Genomic DNA, 21,412 nt, shown 5'->3' with positions numbered 1-21,412 from the left:
GGGGGGGGGAGGCCTGGGGAGGCGGTCAGGGGCAAGTAAACCCCCGAACTAACCCGGATACGTCGTGACCAGGATATACTGTAATAGATTTTCAAAGAATTTGATCAGTAGATGAGAGAAATCACTCAACAATCAAAGAATCTAGTTTTGGGTGTTGAAGGTGTTCTTCTTCTTTCTTTTTTTTTGGACAAATTGAAAAAATAACAAAACAAACGTAGGCCTATAGGCCTAACCTATTAGAATAGCCTATATGACCTAGCCATTGTAATTTATGTTTGCAAAGGCCTATTCATTTTTCTTGACTTTTTGTTTAAAATTGTCAAAATATTCCACTCAGAGTGTGTTCAATCGCTGATCATTGAATTGTGGTTCCCGCGCTCTTTTGCCTGCATGTTTCCCCCCCCCCCCCCAAACAAAAAAAAAATGTTCTTGCCACCCATATTATATATATATATATATATATATATATATATATATATATATATATATATATAAATGAATATAACAGCAATAGGTTTCTGCTCGGGGTCCAAGCCAAAAGTATTGATTCACAACAATAGTTCAATATGAAAACTCCGTGAGAGACGTAGTTTTCACGAATTTTTGCCCCTCCTAGGGCTTTGTCAAACATTGACTTGACAAAGCCCTATGGGCGAAAATTCGTTAAAACTACATTGTGAATCAATGATATATATATATATATATATATGTTGCAAATTCACGTATTGGCTCCAATATAACGAAGAATCAAGAAATGAACTAGTTATGCATTATTTCACCCATAAACTCATTCTTTATTGGCAAAATAATGCATTACTAGCTTATTTCTTGATTCTTCGTTGTATGTATATATATATATATATGTATATATATATATATATATATATATATATATATATATATATTTGTAATGTGATTTCTAAACTGTTTCTCATGTCGATTCACATTACCTGGACTATAGAATCATTTAAGCTACAACAACAACAACAACGACAACAACAACAGAGAGAGAGAGAGAGAGCAATGAGTTTTGGAATTTTGACATGGGGGTATTTTTTAAGTAATAGTATTATAAATATTATCTTTCTAGTATCTTTGCGGTTTCATTCAATTTTCCTTGCGTTGATTTTTTTTAATCATAAAACATAAGTGATCAGAGAATTTGGTGATTGCAAAAATCTTCGGTGACAAAATATTTAAGAAAATCGGACCATCTGCATTTTCAAAACACATCAATAGTAGGCCTACCGTATGCTGCCCGCTCTAGATGGCAATTCACCGTCTGCAAGAATCGCAACTAATTGAAGGAGATTAACCCGAAGAAGAAAAAGAAGAAGAAGATCTAATATTTGGTGTGGTCAACAATAAAGTAGATACAAAAAGAATTTCACAAAATGTTCACTTCTTTTACAAAATTGTCTAAACTTTCTACTCGATCCCATTGTTACTGCATGGGAAGATGCGCTCTTTGCTTTTTCTGAAGGATCTTTGTTCAAGTGCCCGTGTCGATATCCTGGATTGTTTTATAAAATCTATTGACAATATTAATACGATGTATTTAATTTTATATTCTGTTATAATGTGTAGTAAATTCAACAATGAAATTTCATGTTTTTTAGAATGCAGAGTCAGTGCGGAGATGTGTACACATAGCCCAACAGGCAGGAAACTTGTGGAAATTTGTGGTTTAGCGACCTCTTGCGTTAGGATGATGAAGTCCCTTCCGCCATCTTCACGCTATCAGTACACAGTTCTGTGTGTGTGTAGGATGAGCAATACAGTATACATACGGTGTTATGCACAAACTTTTGTTTAGAATCGCCGACATTTCTGTGATATTCGCACATCCCCGATATCCCAGCTTCGCAGTGTTCGTAGGCATCACTGGCAACAACGAAGAGTGGAAAGAAAAGCTGGTGGAACAAATGACTGTGACTGTGATTTAGCGCAGCAGCAAGAGTATTTTTCAAAATGTCGTGCGGAGCATCTCTAAAACGTGAAATTAAACTATTAGAGGCAGTGTTCCCCAAAGAAAATGAAAGGTTTCAACTTTGTACTGCGAACATGGACGAGCTGACGTGCAAGTTTATCGGTTCCAACAACGAAGTCTTCATCATTCATTGTAACTTTACAGTGAGTTAAACGTAGTGCTGTGTAGGCTGTAGTTAGTCTTATTCGTTTGTGTGTGTGAGTGTTCCAGTGACAATGTGGTCTATTGTGCTCATTAGCTATTGTCTTCTTAGGAAAAATAAAGGCGATCCATTGTGAACAAAGCCTCCTCCAAGCAAGTAGAGCACATGTTGAAAATCAGGGAGAGTTGCTTGACCAGACCAGTTCCATGCAAATTGCAAGATACATGCACTGAGAAATCTAGCTAGCCACTTTCTTTCGTTTAGTAAATTTACAATATAACTTTAACCCAGACACTGATCCCACTTCCTAGTCCCTACTGTACTGCTACAGTGCTATATAGAACTCTACTGTCTACTGACTATAATACTGTCCATAAAGGAGGGGCCTGAGTGAGCGGGATCTAGCATTAACTGCTAGACAGGAAAAGTCTTGAAAACATTATAGATAGGCCCTACACAATGATGATTCATGATCGACTATGGACAAGGTAGAGGCCAGTGATGGATACTGAAAATTTAGATTTTACCGGGTACAAGTTGCATACTGTCAAGGAATCGCTAGGATGGGTCCCAATGATGGTACACCAAACTCTAACTGCGACCAGCCCGAATGCGAAGCGTCACTGTGTACAAGGAGCGCCCCGGGCCGGGGTTAACCAAACTCCAATTAAGGTAGAATAGTAGACTGTACTGAACGGAAGGAGAAGAAGAAGAAGGGCAAAGCTAAATAGACATCAGCTACAAAGAGTAGGCCCCTATTAACAAATGTCAAACACCATCCCCAAACTAGTGTGTAGACCAACCTCGTTATGGACTGCTCATTGTGGGCATTAAATAAACGGTTTCAGATACAAGATCGTGCCAGGACTGATGGAGATGCTACATGTATGTCCTTCTTTCCATGGACAATCAAAAATTGAATCCATGACCAACCTCTGTGCTTTATTGTAACTACTTGGGTACAGTCATCAGTAGAATAAGGGTTTAGAACTTTGTTGTAGAATTTAGAATTGATGAAGTTTGATGAGCCCAGTGTTCATTCTCGACACAGTAGGTCTCCATTGTAAACCCCTTCAAAGAATATTTTTGGAGGATTATTCTACCAAGTATCTAATACTTCATGTGTCAAGATGAAATTAAAACTATTTTTTACTGGTTTGACCCCATAAGATTTACTGGTCAAGTTCTTTTTTCTTTTTCTTTTTTTTATTAGCCTCGACAATGTTTATTAATTTTTTATTTTTTATTTATTATTATTTTTTTTACCTGTCACGTTGGAACAGTAAATTTGACAATTCCTGAAAAGTTACTGGCCCAGCAGTGAGAGTTCTAGATCTGGCATATGTATATGTATGTATATCTGGCATGTAGATTTAGATCTAAAAACTAGCTGGGAACACTGGGCATTTGTTTCAAATATTTTTCACATTGCATGTGGCATTACCTAGTTGTTATACATGATATCATAATGTTGTGCATCAAACAATACATAATTTGGATGCATGGGAGAAAATCAAGTTGTTATGGGTCCAAGGCAAACTTAATAAACTCATAGGATGAACTGCATTGGTCTACTCCTGCATCACTGTTTGTGTAAGTGACACCATATCTACCCCATGCATGAGAATTTTTTGCTGTTTGTCTTGGTCGTCAAAAAGGTATTACTGTAAAAGTGGAAATGTTCGAGGTGTTGAAATTTTCGTGCATTTCGCGCAATCGGAAACTAGCGCGAAAATAAAAGTACACGAATATTTTTGTTTGCCATATGTTCCTGTGCGTGATGTCTTGATTCTGTGGAATTGAAAACACGCGAAACTCTTCTCACCTGGCCAAGCGCGAAAAATTAGTCATTCGAAAATATCCACTTTTACAGTAATATCATACGATGTATCTGCTAAGAGTATCATATCATAGTATAAACTATTTTATGGTTGTTTTTTTTATATTAAAGAGTCTTAATTTAAAATGATTTTGGTGAATACAAAATTATTTTTCAGGTGTCAGCCCCTCATCCTATCATGTTGCAAGAATCTTATTCATTGTAACATGTACATTGTATCATTTGAAGGCTAGAACGAATAAATACAGTCTTTGTGATTTTAATGTCCTTTTCTGAGAATGTCTTGAATATTTTTTTCTGACACAACAATTTCATATCAAGGTATGGGCATGAAATTCAGATATAGGTTGCATGCACTAGAATCAGATCATAACTTGTGATCTTGAAGGGGTCGTATAGTTTTGGTTGAGACCTAAACTTCAGGTTTCTGTCATTTTTTCAGTGAGATGATTAGTATGTAACCTCCTTTAAGATATGAAAGAGCATGAAATTTCAAGAGGAACTTGACATTTATTTGATGAAAATCTGCTTTGAAATGGCTGAGATATCCTAAAAGAACAATCCTCAAAAAGGTGGACCCACCTTTTATTACGTTTGCTTTGTTTTACTTTGTTTTTGGCTGTTTCAGCCATACCAAAACTGATTTCCATCAAGTAAACTTTGAAGTCCTCTTAGTATGGCATGTTCCATGCTATTTCATAAATGGTTTCTTGGTACAGTATCTCACAAAAAGTTAAAAGCCTAATCCTCATCTCCACCATTACTATACCATCCCTTTAAATGTTTATGGATTATTTTTTTATGTGCTATTCAAAGAAATGGGTAATGACATTTAAAGAGACATTGATGCCCATCTTTGGTTAGCACGGCATCAGAACTGTATTATCAAATAGAGCAACACTAAAATAGTGTACATGTGTATAGCGTATCAAATGTTTGCCTTATTTTAGAAATCTGCCAATACCTCAAAGCTTGATTTTAACTTGAAATCCTGTGGTTAATCTGCGGAACTAAAGTCCTGTTGCATTAGTTCTGCAGTATTCTTATTAGTTCAGAATTACTCAGTAAGTGCAGGTTTCTCGACTGCAGTATTTGCTGTGTGTAGTATTGCTGCCATGATATTCTAGTATTTGAAAAGCTTTGTTATTTTTATTTCATTGGAGTGATCTGAAACCATTGAATTACACAGTTCTTTATTGTTAGTAGGTTAAGTTTTATATTGAGTAAGTTGTCCATGTGTTAGCATGGTAATATCGTAAAAAACAAAACTGAGACAAAGTTCATCAAATTTATTATTGTTTTCTCAGTATCAACACTTGAGAAAGAGCAAATCGCTCGAAAATTTGTGTGCTGAAATAAAGTGTTGGTGAATACAGCATGAACTTTGTTTCAGTTTTGTTTTTGATGATCCAATACCTACATATATTGATGAAAGTGAACTAAATTGTCAGAGACTTTTAATTTTTCAACTAAAATTAGTGTTCAAATTTGACTCAGATGGGCAAATGACCCTCTCTCTTACAAATCAGATCAGTACTTCCACATTTAGACTTAACAGGTTTATGTTGATGATGTAAAAAAGAAAAAAATTGCAAACCAATACCTGTTAGTAAATCTTGTCACAGTGATTAAAACTGTCAAGCTCCGAAGTAGATAAATTGAAATTATTGTGAAGGGATATGGAAAGCTTAATACCAGCATGTCATGTACAAGGTAAGAGGGCCTTCATAGTGTATGCTTAAAAAGGGATTTTTCGAAATGTGCCATATTTCATGCACAGATGTACATGTGTAGTATTGCTCAGGTGTTTGTTCAATCTCAGTCTAAATGAATGATGTTGCTGGATAAAAACACAATTTAACCAAAATGTTAAAAGTTATGTATGGATTAATTTATTTATAAATGAGACATAAAGATTAAAGTTTCATTTATGCTTGAAAACTGAGAATCCACTCTCTTCATTTCCCCATACCAGGATTCCTACCCTTCGTCTCCACCCGTCTGGTTCTCCGAAGCTGACGATGCAGTCATCTCCACAGTCATTGAGCAGCTTGCGGATGTAACGGGATCAGACTCATTGGTAAATTCACTTATGATGTCACTTTAACCTCCAGTAGGTGTTTCCTTCAGAGCAGCTGAAGTCATTGGGATTTATAATGTTTATGTGGCATGTACTAGAGTAGTTGAGTGCATACATGTACATATGTACATTGTTTGTTTCAATTGGAATGCACAGTATGTAAGGATAATGTGCAGGGTCTTCAGGGGCATTTGGTCATCATCTTGAAACTAAATAACTGGGCAATTTCCTTGTTTATATTGTTGGTCAACCATACAGCATACATACGTATATGTTTCATGATTCTGTAAATGCTTCTGTAAGGAGCATAACTGAACTGGCATAATTATTGATTTGATTGGTGGGGGGGGGGGGGAGAGAAAAATTATTTGAAATGTCCATTATCAAATGTGACCGTAATGTGAAACTTTAGAGGAAAATTAAACTGATTCTATCAACTTCCCTTTCCTTGCTGGATATACAATGTATGATGTCACTTACTATGGTATTATTTTTTTTCCTGCATCTTATTTTATAGCTTTTGAGACATGTGAAGCACTTAGTGTGTGAACTCTGCAAACTCCATGATGTAAATCTACCGTCAACTCTGCCCAAGCTGGAACAGCATTTACCACCAGAGGTAGGTAGAAATGCAACTTTGCTGCATGTTCCTTGCATACGCATCATACATGTACAATTGTAAGTAATGATTTCTGCGGAATCTCTCTGTGGGAGCATTGTAGCCATTCACAAATTTTTACAGCACTTTCGTGTACTCTCTCTTGTACACCTGCAGGGGGCATTTCATGAAGCATTTTGTCTGACAAAGTTGTCGGACCAATTTGCTCTAAGCCAACCAGATGCAAGGATTTCAGTTGCTTGTAACAGTTTGTCAGAAAAATATCCGACCAAAATGCTCATGAAATGCCCCCCGTGTGGTAGTGATCAACATTACCGCTCAGTTTTTAATACTTCTTAACCTAATGGGTGCCAGTTAATTTCTTGTAATTGTCTGTCTGTAGGCCCAAGATCTTGTTATTCATTGCTACATGTAGTGATCAAATGTAGAGGCAGACACATGCGAGATTGCGTGTTTCATTTACACTGCCCAGTTATATTTGTACATCACTTTATACACCTTCATATCTCCTGCTAACTGCTTCAACTCTGACAGAGCCATGATGAAGAAATGCTAAGTGCAGACGAGGACGACGCAGCGGAGGATGAGGACGATGACGAGAACCACGAGGTAGACGACTGCCTAGATCATTATGAGATGGAGGAAGAGCCCAGGTGAGGATATATCATACATCTCTCTTCTATCTCTTTCTCTCTCTCTCTCTCTTTTATATCTTCCATAGTAATAACCTCACATATAAATCAGAAACTGACCCACAGAAATATGTCATCAGGTCCATACAGGATGGTGATTTGTATTATCTGACTTTCAAATGAGATTAACTCTGTACTACCCGATTCACCTAATTGAATGACGGTAACAATAAATTATGATAATTGAGATGTACTTAAAGATGAATCTTATTAAAAGTCAGTTACTATTAAAAGTCAAACTAGGTTAATATAATGTGAGAAAACAGAAGTTAAGATTATAGATGTGTAATGATCCATGTTTGCAATTATATGCATTCCATCATTTTCCATTGTAATATTGTCAAATACGTATACTTACATTTTGTTTGTGTTAGCATGTCTTCAGTGGAATCTGTGAAACGCTATGAAATGAGACTAAGTCATTGTTATGAAGTATTCCAAATAATGCTTTTCCTCTCCAAATTGCTTGGAAACTAATAATAGAGTAAAATCATTGCAAGCAGCATTTTTAGGCATGAATTGACAATGCCTCCAAAAACCTAGAAACCTCCAACATTTTAGTTTGAAATTGTCGTTTATTTAGTCATTTCCCATAGTGGAAGTTTCCAGGAGGTTAACGTACAGGTTTTAATTCTTATGTAGCCCTCATTTTGTTTTTGTTGATTGAATCATTTCTTTATGCAAGAAAATGTATAACATACATAACCAGGTCAATTATCCATTAAGATAGCTGCAGGCATGCATCAAAAATTGAAAATCACAATGTCAAAAACATATACGACAGATGACATCCGTGAAATTAATGCGCCGATATCAACAATAATATTTAACATTAACTATCGTTATAGTAGAGGCAGAATAGTCAGTCCTTGGTGTAAACAGAGGTAAGAAAATGAGAGCTTCATATCTTGTGTGTCTTTATCATCTGTGAACAAGTTCGCTCTTTTCATGCACAGTTTAGACAAATTGTCAGCTTGTGTGTCTGCACACTTTAGTTGGAGTTTGTGAGTTCCTCTAACAGTCCCTCTTCTCATTTTTCACTCTGCCCTCCCCCCCCCCCCCCCCCCCCACCACCAGCAAAATGGAAAAAGACAATGACGAGAAGGAGATTGATGCTGAGAATTACGCTGTCTTAGCAAGACTCAAGTCAAATCAAAGGAAAGACTATCTCAAGGTGAGCTCATTCTTCATCGTTTTCAGGATTTAAGAGCCTTGTATCATTTACCTACTCACCTACACTACTCCAGGACACATTGTCACCTTCAGTTTGCCCATACGGTCCTTTTCTAGTCATGAAAAGGTGACTGGAAGATTTTGTGTAACCATCATGCAATGGCCCTGTTTACCTCATCTAGCCTGAATGGGCTTGATTAACTTATGTCAGGACATGTAATCTGACCTTGTTTGTTTGTCAAGGCCTTCCTATGTCCGGCTTCCATCCTACAAGGGCAGTGATTTGGCTTAGTTGGTAGTGCGTCTGCCTCCAAATCCAGAAGACCTGGGTTCAATTACCAAGTATAACTGAGCAATGCTGTATAGTAAGCATCGCGTCCTGTCTAGCAAGAGGCAAAAACACACTGTCCCTCTGATAGGACACAAAATGGAGGTCCCGTGTGTGAGATATTCACGACTCAGGCGCAAAGAACCCACTTCATTCATTCATCGCAAAGAGCAGGGTGCTAATCCGGTGAGGTGGTTCAGCTACTATTTGATTTTCAGTTATGATTATCTCTCTTTTTTTATGCCTCCGCCAACGAAGTGGCCGGAGGCATTATGTTTTCGGGTCGTCCGTCCGTCCGTCCGTACGTCAGTCCGTCCGTACGTCCGTCCGTACGTCCGTCCGTCGTAGCGTCCGTCCATCTGTCCGTACGTCCGTCCCGTTTTGTTTTTGTTGATATCTCACGAACCGTTAGGTGGTTTGTACACCAAACTTGGTATGAGGGTATATCCTGGGGGGATAATACTTTGTTTGGATTTTAGGGTCACGGGGTCAAAGGTCACAGGTTATTTTGTGAAAAAAAGTTGAAATTTCATGTTTTTCTCCATATCTCGCAAATGGTTCAAAGTATCTTCATGGAACTTAGTATGTATGCATGTACTGATGGGCAGTGATTATCTAGGGAAGTTGGGGGGTCAAAGGTCAGGGGTCAAAGGTCAAGGTCAACTCCTCAAAATATCACTACTTTCCTGATATTTATGCAATACCTTGAAAATTACTCAATGCATAAACTTATAAAAGGGTCAAGAGTAAAGTAAAAATCATCAGTTCCCCAAATACCTGCACTCTGACGTTTTAATCATTCATCCAATTGAACCTAGTTATAGGAAAGTGAACATTCAGCACATTTGTGGCAAACCTGTCATTTTAATATTTTGCCAATTGTGTGAAACTGTCATCGCACATTGTCAAGACATTGTGCTATAGACCTATTAGGAGAACCATGCATTATGGCGGAGGCATACCAGTCGCCGTAGCGACATTTCTAATTTTTTAAAGATATCGTAACATATGAGAAATGGTAATGGTGCAGAAGCAAGTCACGAAGTCAACCTTGCTGCAACATGGCTACATTCTTTCACATGAATGATGTGACCGCACAGTAGAAGACATTGTGATGTGCCCCTAGCCACAGCCATTATGTTGCAGTGGATGCTGCTTCTCAGACCAGAAAGCAAGAGGGACCATCACTTACCCTTTCTGTGCCAGGGACTTTGGATAGTGTGTACAATTCTATGGGTTTTTTTCTGTCCCTGTCAGCACTCAGAGCACGTGAAGGCTTAATTGTTCCTTTGATGGTCAGCAAACAGACACACTGCAGTCCACTTATCTATGGTACAAGTCTGCATGCACTTGCCGAAGGCCTGTAGCATTTGCATCTGTCTTACCTTGGCAAGAGATTCTCTGTCAGTCATGTCTGTCCTAATTGTTGTGAAGCCCTACAAATGTGCACGACAGCACGGTACTCAGATGAAAAGTTGCAGCAGTACAGGAGGTATTTATTGTATTCACAACATCATCATTCTGTTTTTATGCCTCCGCCAACGAAGTGGCTGTAGGCATTATGTTTTCGGGTCGTCCGTCCGTCCGTCCGTACGTCCGTCCCATTTTGTTTTTGTTGATATCTCAAGGACTGTGTGGTGGTTTTACATCAAACTTGGTATGAGGATATATCCTGGGGGATAATACTTTGTTTGGATTTTAGGCTCACGGGGTCAAAGGTCACAGGTTATTTTGTGAGAAAAAAGGTTGAAATTTCATGTTTTTCTCCATATCTCGCAAATGGTTCAAGGTATCTTCATGGAACTTAGTATATATGCATGTACCGATGGGCAGTGATTATCTAGGGAAGATGGGGGTCATGGGTCAAAGGTCAGGGGTCAAAGGTCAAGGTCAACTCCTCAAATTATCACTACTTTCCTTATATTTATGCAATACCTGAAGGATTTTTTTAAAACTTGATGTATGCATGTATTACCCAAAATATATTCTGTGGGAAGTTTCTTGTCAAAAGGTCAAAGGTCAAAAGGTCAAAGGTCATTCATCCAATTTAACCTAGTTCTAGGAAAGTGAACATTCAGCCCATTTGTGGCAAACCTGTAATTTTAATATTTTGCCAGTTGTGTGAAACTGTCATCAGACATTGTCAAGACATTGTACTATAGACCTATTAGGAGAACCATGCATTATGGCGGAGGCATACCAGTCGCCGTAGCAAGATTTCTAGTTAAGTATACCATTAAGTTTTGTAGAATGTACAGTATGTCATTCACTATCAATCATGTTTCTTGTGATGGCTTTCCGCAGGGTTCCGTCTCGGGGTCGGTAGGGGCAACTGACAGACTAATGAAGGAGCTAAGAGACATCTACCGATCGGACAGCTTCAAGAAGAAAAAGATGTATGCTGTGGAGCTTGTGAATGACAGTCTATACGACTGGAATGTCAAGATTTTCACGTGAGTATACATAATGGCTGTTAGCCGCTGGTGTCAGCAGGGCAAGATTTGAACGCTGTATCAATTTTTACTGTTTTGTCCCCAGAAGGTGGAGATGGGAATAAGGGATCCAAACATCCATTGCCTGTCTTCTCTCTGTCATCCATCACATATATGTTACAGTTTACCTGCAAGACTCTCTTTGTGAATTAAGAGTTGCTCCAAGTGAACTGAACTTGAGTCATAGATACATGTGGGGTATCTTAATGTAATGATGCTGTCAAAAATTATATACTAGGGTCAGAAGTCGTAGGTAATGCATATCACGGGGTGTACAATAAACCACTTTTCATTCTCTTCACTGCGTTTAAAGTTTGCTGTATTCATCCATTTCATTTCACTATTCCTGCAATCTTTCATTTAACCATATTGTGATAATAAGCCAGAATTTAGATTGGACTTGATATAGACTGTAAGTGTAAAGTGAGGTTTGTGCTGGATGTGGACACTGAACTTTTATTTACTCACTCAAGAAAAATGTGACTCTTGATTTGTTTCATTTTGTGTTGCCATTGTTTTTTCACATAAACATTCCTGCTAGATGATATATTTTTTATTTTGTTTATATGTTCTGCTAATATGACCAGGAATGACATTTTTTGACCTCTGTTTTGCATCCAACAGAATTCCTGTATCCTATCTTATGCATAATATCATTGAAGATAAGTGAGGTGTTCATGTCACTCAATTATTTTTCTTCTTCTTTTTTTCTTTTTCAACAGAGTTGACTCTGACAGCCCACTCCATGCAGATCTAATTCAACTGAAAGAGAAGGAAGGCAAGGATCATATACTCCTCAATATGACCTTTAAGGTAGGTTGATGAGTTTAACACGGGACCAGACGTCCTGAATTGATTTAACCCTAAAAAGACTGGGGGGGGGGGGGCCTAAAAGGCCCCCCCCCCTCGACATTTCGCGCGATTACTCTGCAACACGCAATGCTCTTGCCGCGATGCTCTATGACTTTTTTCTTTCGAGTTTCCCGCACATTTTGACACCAAATTTGTGACGCCCGGGGGTACGGTTTTGAAGTTGCATAACTTTTTGTACATGCACGCGAGGCCGAAAATGGCTCAAAAATGTGATTTTGTGTACAAAGTCAATGCAAATTGAGTTTTTTCACATGGTTCATATAAATATGCTTATTTTTAATCTCAATGGCTAAAATTAATTTGTTTTAGGAGTATAATGCTTCAAAAAGTGCCTGCCACAAATTTTGTTTAAAAAAAAACAAAAACAAAAGGTTGAAAAAACAAAGAAATACATAAGAAATTCATAAAACAATAAAATAAATAAGAAATTAATTATGATACCGAATTTTTTTTCAAGTGCATTTGCTAAGAATGCCACAAAGAATAATTAGACCAAAAATGAGCACTTTTGGAGCTTTATTTACTGATTTAGATCAAAAAGTCTGATTTCTCGCATAAATTAGCGTAATTAATCAAAATAAAATAAAAGAAGACTATTTTTGGAAAATTTGAATATACGATCTTGTAGATTACATCGCACACTACCATTGTGCAAATTTCCGCGGCGATCGCGCAATCCGCGGCCGAGATCTTAAGGGGGGGCCCTTTAGGCCCCCCCCCCCCCCCAGTCTTTTGAGCTACCAAAATAGCCCAGTCTTTTTAGGGTTAAACCATCGGCCAGGGGTCAGCTATGGTGCATGACTTGCATGAACCTGTGCCAGCCAGCCAGCCAGCCCACAGTGGTTTCCATTGCTTTAAGTTGCACATCAAGGCTGGGCACTAATAACTAGATCAGTGTTATAAGTGCTATATCTTATTATAATTAATTTTATTACCATTGAATTGGTTTATTCTTTTATATTTGTTCTGACAATTATTATTATTTATTTTTTTTTGTGGGGTATTTTTTTATTTCTTTATTTTTTTTTGCTGGTTTACACACTGATTTGTTCAAAATGCTGTTTATTTATTTATTTATTCATTCTTTGGGTGGAATTGTTGGCCAAGCCATATCCTGTCAACTGGTTTCAGTCACCTAAAGAATGGCAGTAGATGCTTATCACCCTAGCATGACTCAACTCCAGAAAAATCCAGCTGAAGCAACTGGCATTGACTATAGCTAGGTTGCTGGCATCAGAGTGCTCAGCCAATTTGCACGAATGCTGTGAGGTACCTGTGCACTTCATGCCTCTTAAACAATTCTGCTGAAAGCATTATGGCGCATTGTTTTTATCCGTCTGTCTGTTTGTTTGACTCTCTTTCTGTTCTTTTGTGTGTGTTTTATGTTTTGAAGTGCAAAATTCAGAGCGAGCACCCATCTCAATATCGTAATGTCACTGAACCTCAGGGATCTTTCTATCAAAGGGAGTATGAGTATATCTCATGGGGCACATAATATATGCAAATTAGCATACACACAAACCTATTCACATGCATATCTGGTATTTTTATTTGCCGTTGTAAAAAAGCAGAGAGCCACTGAATCCAAAAGTTTCTGAACTGGCTACGGATCCATTTGCTTACATACAAGGAAACTGAAACTTGTCATGCACATTTTGGACTGATGCTGCTCATGAAAAGTAAGACTTCAAGACAGCACCAAAGGGTTGTCTCTTGTTTGTTTGGTGCCTTTCCATCTGAGAAGATGGCTGGATAGCCCATATTCAGCTGCAATAGCCTGTCATCCATGGGGTCCAGTTGGACGTGATTGATTATATCCCTTCACTGTCTGCGAAACCATCCAAACAAACACAGTAACATAACATGGTGAAGAGTTCATTACCAGGTAATAAGACAATAATAAAGTTGAATATGAAGAGTTTGCATGCAAAAACTGTTATATGCCATTTTCAAGATTTTTTAACTAAGGTCATCATCAGATATAGAAAACTAGAATCTTTTCTATGGTACTGCACTTGTTACATAACAAGAAAAGATATTTTAGAAGATATCAAATCATCCACATGTATTCAAATAATTCTCATAGTTCGTCAGTAGATTCAATCTCATATATTCTGAGATTGACAAGAATGGTTATATAAGTCATTGCATTGAAGCTCTTCGTATCTTCCATTTGTCAATGAGTGTGGTTATTCTTTGGTGTTTATGTCTCTTAGAAATGCCTCATCCTTCTCCCCCCCCCCCCCCCCACCCACCCACCACTTTGACTCTCTGATTGCTTGTTTTCTTGGCTGATTACCCTTGCTGTTTGACATTGCCTGTAACTTCTTTTTTTTACAGGAGCACTACCCGTACGACCCTCCCTTCGTGCGGGTGGTGTGGCCCATCCTGACAGGGGGCTACGTCCTAGGGGGCGGTGCAATCTGCATGGAGCTGCTCACCAAGCAGGGCTGGAGCAGTGCCTACACCATCGAGGCCGTCATACTGCAGATCGCAGCCACACTGGTCAAGGGCAAGGCCAGGATACAGTTTGGCGCGGGCAAGGTGAGTGGACGTTGCCGGGCCCTGTCACCGACAGCTGGCCAGTTACTGTAAAGCAAGAAACACCAGCGGCATGAAACTTTCGCAAATTTGAGCCGACTGCTTTTTCACAGCATGAAATTCTCACAAATTGCCACTGGCATTCAGTGCATTTTGTAGCCAAGCACTTTTACATGTATTTTACTTTTGTGAATCATGGGTGCTCGCAAAATTCGTGAAAGATTCTTCTCATGAAAATTTCTAGGTTTACAGTAGCTGAAATTATGCCATCTGTGCAAGCACTGCTGTCATCAAAAGAAGAGGAAGGGTTTATGCTGCATTTGGTAATAATGGGTGTGTTATGATGATAGTCATAATGATTCTAATAATGATGATCATACTCTTTGATTTCATTTAAGCATGTTTTGTTTTGTTTTTTTTTGTTCAAAGCCAGAACAAAAGGGTGCCCTATTTTTGGCTCTGTTTTCGCTTGTTTTGCAAGTTGATAGATGGATCATTGCCCAAAGGAAACAAATCTGTTCCTTGGAAAGGAAGTTGTAACCAGCTCACCAGCTGGAGCTATTCCAGGTAGAGGAGAAAAGTTTGGGATTATCTGCCACACCAAAAGATGCACTATGCTGAACAGAGCAACTGGCATTCATACACTTTTCCAGTGAAGGGTATTATTTTGCCCGTTTTTGGATATTTCATTGCCGTTGGATTCTGTTTGATTTAACAACAAGCACATCTGAGGTGCAAGTTTCAAGAGAGTGGTGTGACAGACATGTTGATTTAGAATTCTGTACCAGTATTTGATATTTGCCACTGTCTGAAATGTTATACCTGAACACTGCCACCTATAGTCAGTTTGTAACCAGTGCATTGCCAATGATATCCAGAATACACAGTAGCGAGAAGGATTCATTGTTTCACATGATCATTTGCAAAAGCCAGTTACAGAAAATGATCAAAGAAATTTAGCAGTCGTATGAAAACAGTTTTAAGGAAATCTGCTCCAGAGTTAGGAATGCAAATGTGGGAGATAACCCTCTTCATGACAAAAACAATTCAAATTTTAACACATTTTGAATGTGATATTTGCACAGGATGTACATGTATGTATTTCAAGAGATTAAACTATTGGGATTTTGTAACAAATGTGAATTAGTTCTTTTTAGCCAAATCACAATATTTTGCAGTGACCCATCTGCAAATGTATTGGGGTTAGCATGGCCACGAGCTCAGTGGATAGGACCACAGACTTATCAATCATGAGGTCCGTGGTTCAAGTCCCTAGGCTGTAGGGGTGTTGCTCCCTAGGCAAGATATGTTATCCTCATTATTTGGTCCTTTGGAGGAGACTGACAACCAGTGGTCTTGTGTTCACTTGCTTGCGAACATTCATTCCTTCCATTGTAACCACGTGAAAGAAATCATATTACAGCATTTCAAGAAACTGCACAGATTTTTTTTTTTTTTTTTTCGTATGGGGGGAAAAGTTACTCCCCTTACTCCCGATGAGTACCTTTGTCATCATTTGCAAGTTGACTGCTGACTATTCTTTGGGTTGAACGTGTCTTTTTTACAACTTATTTCCAACAGAGTCAATACAGCCTTGTGAGGGCGCAGCAGTCTTTCAGGTCCCTTGTACAAATCCACGAAAAGAACGGTAAGATGAGTGTCTCCTGCCAAATTCTCTCTCTCAATTAACTAGATATTCATTTCTGCCATTTTTTTACAATTGGCTCTAGAGGTACAACCCATTGCTGACAATCATCTTTGGTGTTAGCTTACAGGGAATGTCCACTCTGTGTTTAAACCAACTTTAAGGACGTCTTAAAAACCACACTGACTGAAAGATTTAAGTAAGTTTCTTTAAAGTTGAACATGAAGGACAAAGTACTGTAAAACATGATATATTCGCGGCATGAAATTTTTTCGAATTGGAGCCGACAGCCTTTTTCGTGGCATGAAATTTTCGCGAATTGCCACTGGCGTTCAATGCATGTAGTGTAGACAAAAACTTTCGCATGCATTTTAATTTCGCGAATTTTGGTGCTCGCGAAATTCGCAAAATTAAAATGCACGCGAAAATTCCTCGTTTTACAGTAATTCAATTTTTTATTTAGGATGTTTTCAAAAAAAAAACAGTGACATGGGTCACATCACCTACAAAAAATAGACAAGGAAATGATACCATTGCCTCACAGTGCTGCTTCAAGTGGTATCCCAGAAGTATTGAAATCATTTGTTATTGATATGATTTTGCCTGTAGCAAGCCTCAATTCCCATTGAAAAAAAAAAAAAAGATTATTGCTCAGTCATTATTACTCTACAAAAATGTGGTTGGAATGACATACAGTCAACCTCATCTAAGTTGAATCTGTTTGGACTGAAGAAATAGCTTTGACTTCGAGAAAATTCAACTCGTGAGGGATTAAAATCGATAGAATATAAAGAGAAGAGAACTGGAAATGACCTTTGACTTAGGCGATTATTTGACTTATGCGAGGTCGACTTGAGCAAGGTTGACTAATCCATTCTGTATAATATGATTTGAGAAAGAGAATTTAGTGATTAATTGTTTGGCGGTCAATTGGAGATAAGTGAGGCAAGGGCATCATCGCTCCACTCTAATTTGCATGTGGTTGAGTCTGCTTTCGCTGTTTAATTAGAACAAGTCAAAGGCCCGAATTCATGAAGGTGGTACAAATGAAACCATGGTTTAAACCATGGACAAAAACCATGGGGCGCCAAGTGTCGCATGGAATATTTCGTTACGAAATCGGTCATTTCGTCGATGAAATGATTATTTTGTAACGAAATGACAACATTTTGTAACTAAATGAGCATTTCATCCACGAAATGATAATTTCGTCAACGAAACGGTCTTTTTGTCAATGAAATGACCAATTTCATGACGAAGTATTCCGTGCGACACTTGGTGCTCCATGGTTTTTGTCCATGGTTTAAACCATGGTTTCATTTGTACCACCTTCGTGAATTCGGGCCAAAGTGTTTATCTCTCTTGTTCAGCATCTGATTTTGAAATAAACCTCCAACAGCTCTCTGTGCGAAATCTCGTTTTCTTTTTTTTGTAAGTCACCATAAATGTCGAGTGGAATTTCACATGAATACACATTGTACTTCAAAGGTTTTATGGCATATCACTTGAATTTACCATCGCTGCTATTTTCTGTCGTTCCAGGTTGGTTTACCCCGCCGAAGGAGGACGGCTAGAGCAGGGGACTCTCTTCAAGGAGCCTCTTCTGTTTTTCTTTGTGTACAGAGTGAACTTTGTCATGCTCAAGACTCTCACCGACACGTTTCGGCTGCCTCGCTGGCGGACTGTTTTATGAGCTAACTGAGTAATAGGAAGAGTAAGGAGAAACCAATCACATCAGCCTTGTTTTGCTCATGTTTCATCGTTTCTTTATTTTGTTCCGTGTACTTTTTTTTTTCCTTTTCTCATCATCTCGCATATGGTAATCGTCATGAAAGCATAATCACTGGGAATCCTTTTACTTAGCGTCGAGAATTGTACCGGTGAGGGGTTTGCGTGGAAGTGCTCTCATCCTCGAAAGCCGCAGCTGGTCAGTCTCGTTAGAAACGGCCCCGAACGGTGCACCAAGAGTGGAGATGTGACCTTGACAGCTTGGTTCTTGGACGGACAAGCGTGTTTTGCCATCGAGACGGCATGTAGCAAGGACGGAAGCTGCAACCATGATTGATATACTTTGTGACGTCAAGCTGCAGCTCTTCGTGTGGGTTGCGTGCATGGAGCAAGCGGGTGGAGATTTGGAACATATGTGACAGACAGATACATATCCAGCAAGAATCTCTCATACGGTCATATGACAACATACTATATATCATCGTAGTGCCCTGGGATATTTGCAATGGTGGGATGATTTGTGAGTAGAGAAGAAGACAAAAGTGCTTGCTTTGTCTCCCGTTAATGAATTTGACAAGAAAGAAAAAAACACACACACAGGAGAAAGAGTGCTGTCTTCCCACTTCAGTTTGGATGTGCGGATGTGCATTGGCAGAGGTTGCTACCACATATGGAAAAAGCCAATGGCAGCCTGCCTTTGTGCTGTTGTGTACGGCAGCTCATCATGTTCCTGTACTTAGTCGCTGCCAAAGTACGTAGGCTATCGAGGCAGATTCGAGAGACTGATCCGCTGAGCAATTGTTAACTGAGGTTTAGTTCCGTAAAGCAACAGCAATGACAGCGTATAGAAATCAAAGCCTTTGCCCTCTGATGTTTGGTTAGGTTGTATGTTTGTTTGTGCGTTTTGTCTGTCTGTCAGTTTTTGCTGTATTCCCTCAGCAGTAATTAGTGTCGACATAATCCTGTGTTTTCATGAGCATGGTGATGTGCGCCGTAGGAGCGATATTAAGGGCATAAATCTCACGAGTTTGCTATGTGCTTATACTTGGTTTGCCTGTTGTTGTTTTTTGGAGCAGGCACATTTGCCATTAAATCTAAGCCTTTTAACACACAGCTAGTATCTTCCCGTGCCATTCTCACCGAACTCAGTGTAGCACTCGCAAGGCTAGCATTCTGATTGGACAATTAGAAGGTAGAAATATCAAAATCTGAACTGCAAGAAAGCCAAAACTGCATGATTTGTGTGGTTGAACGCTTGGAGAACAGTTCTGTCAGGTCTCTGAAAGTTCAGTGCTGTAATTAAGACCTGACTTTTTACTGACGGTGGTTGAATTTCGTTTTATGAGCTGCTGCGGTCTGGCTATACATATATCCAGATGTACTTGTATAAGAAAGAATATGATGCTAATGATACTCTTGATGTAATCACCACAGTATAATTTTATTGGACCTTGCCTTTAATTTTTTTTTTGGGGGGGGGGGGTGGTAGGGGACCATAAATGTTGAGCATAGCTGTGGATATTGCATTATGTTCAGAATACTGACTGGCATTTCTGTAGCACTGTTAACTCACATGTCCACATACACCACTATTCTATTCTATTTTTTGCTCTGTTAACTTTCATGTTTTCACATTGTACATGAACCAAATGTGTTCTGCGGCATATATATCTATGAGGGTTACCATAGGGAACGCCAGACAACTGATTCCAGTGGGGGCCGTTCGGGTTTTATCTTTTCTTACAGCTTCAGCACCTCAAAACCAGTAGGATACCATCTCATTGTGTGTAATTGGTGTCACCTGTCATCGGTTTGGTGTTCTGTTTCATGTGTTTAGACATTATTACTGTGTTTCGCTTTGTAATGTTTGAAATTGTTATAGCCGTGAGCATGTATGCACATGTATGCTCATGGTAGACCATGCATTCTGCGATGTTTCACCGTCACAAAATCTTTTCCTGACACGCGAGTACGTCACCCAGCTCGACGGAATCCATCTGCTTCATGGCATAAAGTGCATTTATAGCTAGATTCAATCTCTGTAACAGACATAAAAAACAAACAAACAACCACTCTGGTATAAACTTTATGTGGAATTGTGTGTCGAATGTGGGGGGAGGGGGGTAGCATATGCAATTTTCAGTCTGATAAATAAGACAAGCTTAATGAAGATCCATACTGGAGGTGAAAAAAAGTAGAAGTTTTGAAGGTAAAAAAAAAAAGAAGCAAGGCATTGCCAGTCATCATTTCTTATCATTATTGTTACGTGTTGTGTAAAAGATCATTTTAGAAGGGTGAAACCAGTGGTATCTGAAGTGCAAAAACAGCAGTATGTTCCTTTTTTTCAGTGATCTGTAACACGTTCCATGGCCTCTGCAGTGCACATGAAACGTATTCAATACAAAACAAAAACAAAAAACAAAAAATGAAAATATGAATGTGGCGTCCAAATCGGCTGCAAAGATTGATCCAAAGCAATGCTGAATATACACGTATGTGGGACAATATGTGACCATTACCTGCTAGTAATTACCTCCTTGCTATGTGCTCTCTTCACTTACTGCTCTGTCATGCATTAGTAAATTTTGATATGGAATGAAACAAATTTGAGTCATTGAGAATGCAGTAGTGCACTTGAAAATCCATATTGAGTTGTCATTTGCCATACGATGTAGATGGCAATTTAGACATGAAGGAGGGTAGTCTTGATGGGTTTGATGGTTATTTTTGTCACTTTTATCAAGTTTTAGGAGGCATTCTCCCCCCCCCCCCCCCGCCCCTTCAACTCTATACCAGACCGCTCTGATCTGCCATTTTACACTAGAGAGCCCTCTTGTGGGCAAGATTGTGAAAGTGTCCCAACTTGGTGCAGAGAAGAGTAGATACAGTTATGCCTTGGGGGGGGGGGGGGGGGGGGAGGAGGGGTGAGGGGAAAAGGTGTTTTGGATGCATTCAGATACACATCACTTTGTTTTACATGTAGTATCATGGTCCTTTTGAATTTTCAGCAGAAATTTTGCAGGTTAAGTTTGCTTGAGGATTTGCCCCCAAGTTGTCATGACTTCGTGAGAATTGAGTACTACTTAATGAACTATCATCCCTTTATATGAAAATTCGGGACCATTAGTGATTACGCTATTACTGCTAGTTTATGAGAAAAACTTGTCATATACCAAAAATTCTATTGTTGAATTATAGGCCTCAAACAATTTCCTGTCAAAAGTATTACATGTATACAAGTCCTATGATGTCTCGCTTTCATCTGAATG

At 38.8% G+C, this 21,412-nt stretch overlaps 1 protein-coding gene across 1 annotated transcript; it reads left to right on the top strand.

The window, feature by feature from the left end:
* The first annotated feature begins 1,907 nt into the window (after nt 1–1,907).
* Nucleotides 1,908–19,584, top strand: LOC139712493 (ubiquitin-conjugating enzyme E2 Q1-like). The gene is made up of 10 exons (XM_071624313.1): nt 1,908–2,133; nt 5,948–6,052; nt 6,570–6,671; nt 7,206–7,324; nt 8,441–8,537; nt 11,169–11,317; nt 12,079–12,169; nt 14,570–14,773; nt 16,352–16,418; nt 17,958–19,584. The coding sequence occupies exons 1-10, from the start codon at nt 1,972–1,974 to the stop codon at nt 17,987–17,989; spliced, it is 1,128 nt and encodes a 375-aa protein (XP_071480414.1). The 5' UTR covers nt 1,908–1,971; the 3' UTR covers nt 17,990–19,584.
* The last annotated feature ends 1,828 nt before the right edge of the window (nt 19,585–21,412 follow it).

The sequence above is a fragment of the Diadema antillarum genome, unplaced genomic scaffold (assembly GCF_040938485.1).
Source record: "Diadema antillarum isolate AM-2024a unplaced genomic scaffold, OU_Dant_1.0 scf00000041, whole genome shotgun sequence".
Classification (NCBI taxonomy): domain Eukaryota; kingdom Metazoa; phylum Echinodermata; class Echinoidea; order Diadematoida; family Diadematidae; genus Diadema; species Diadema antillarum.
The sequence above is the reverse complement of the archived record's forward strand: the minus strand, read 5'-3'. Positions and strand labels throughout refer to the sequence as shown.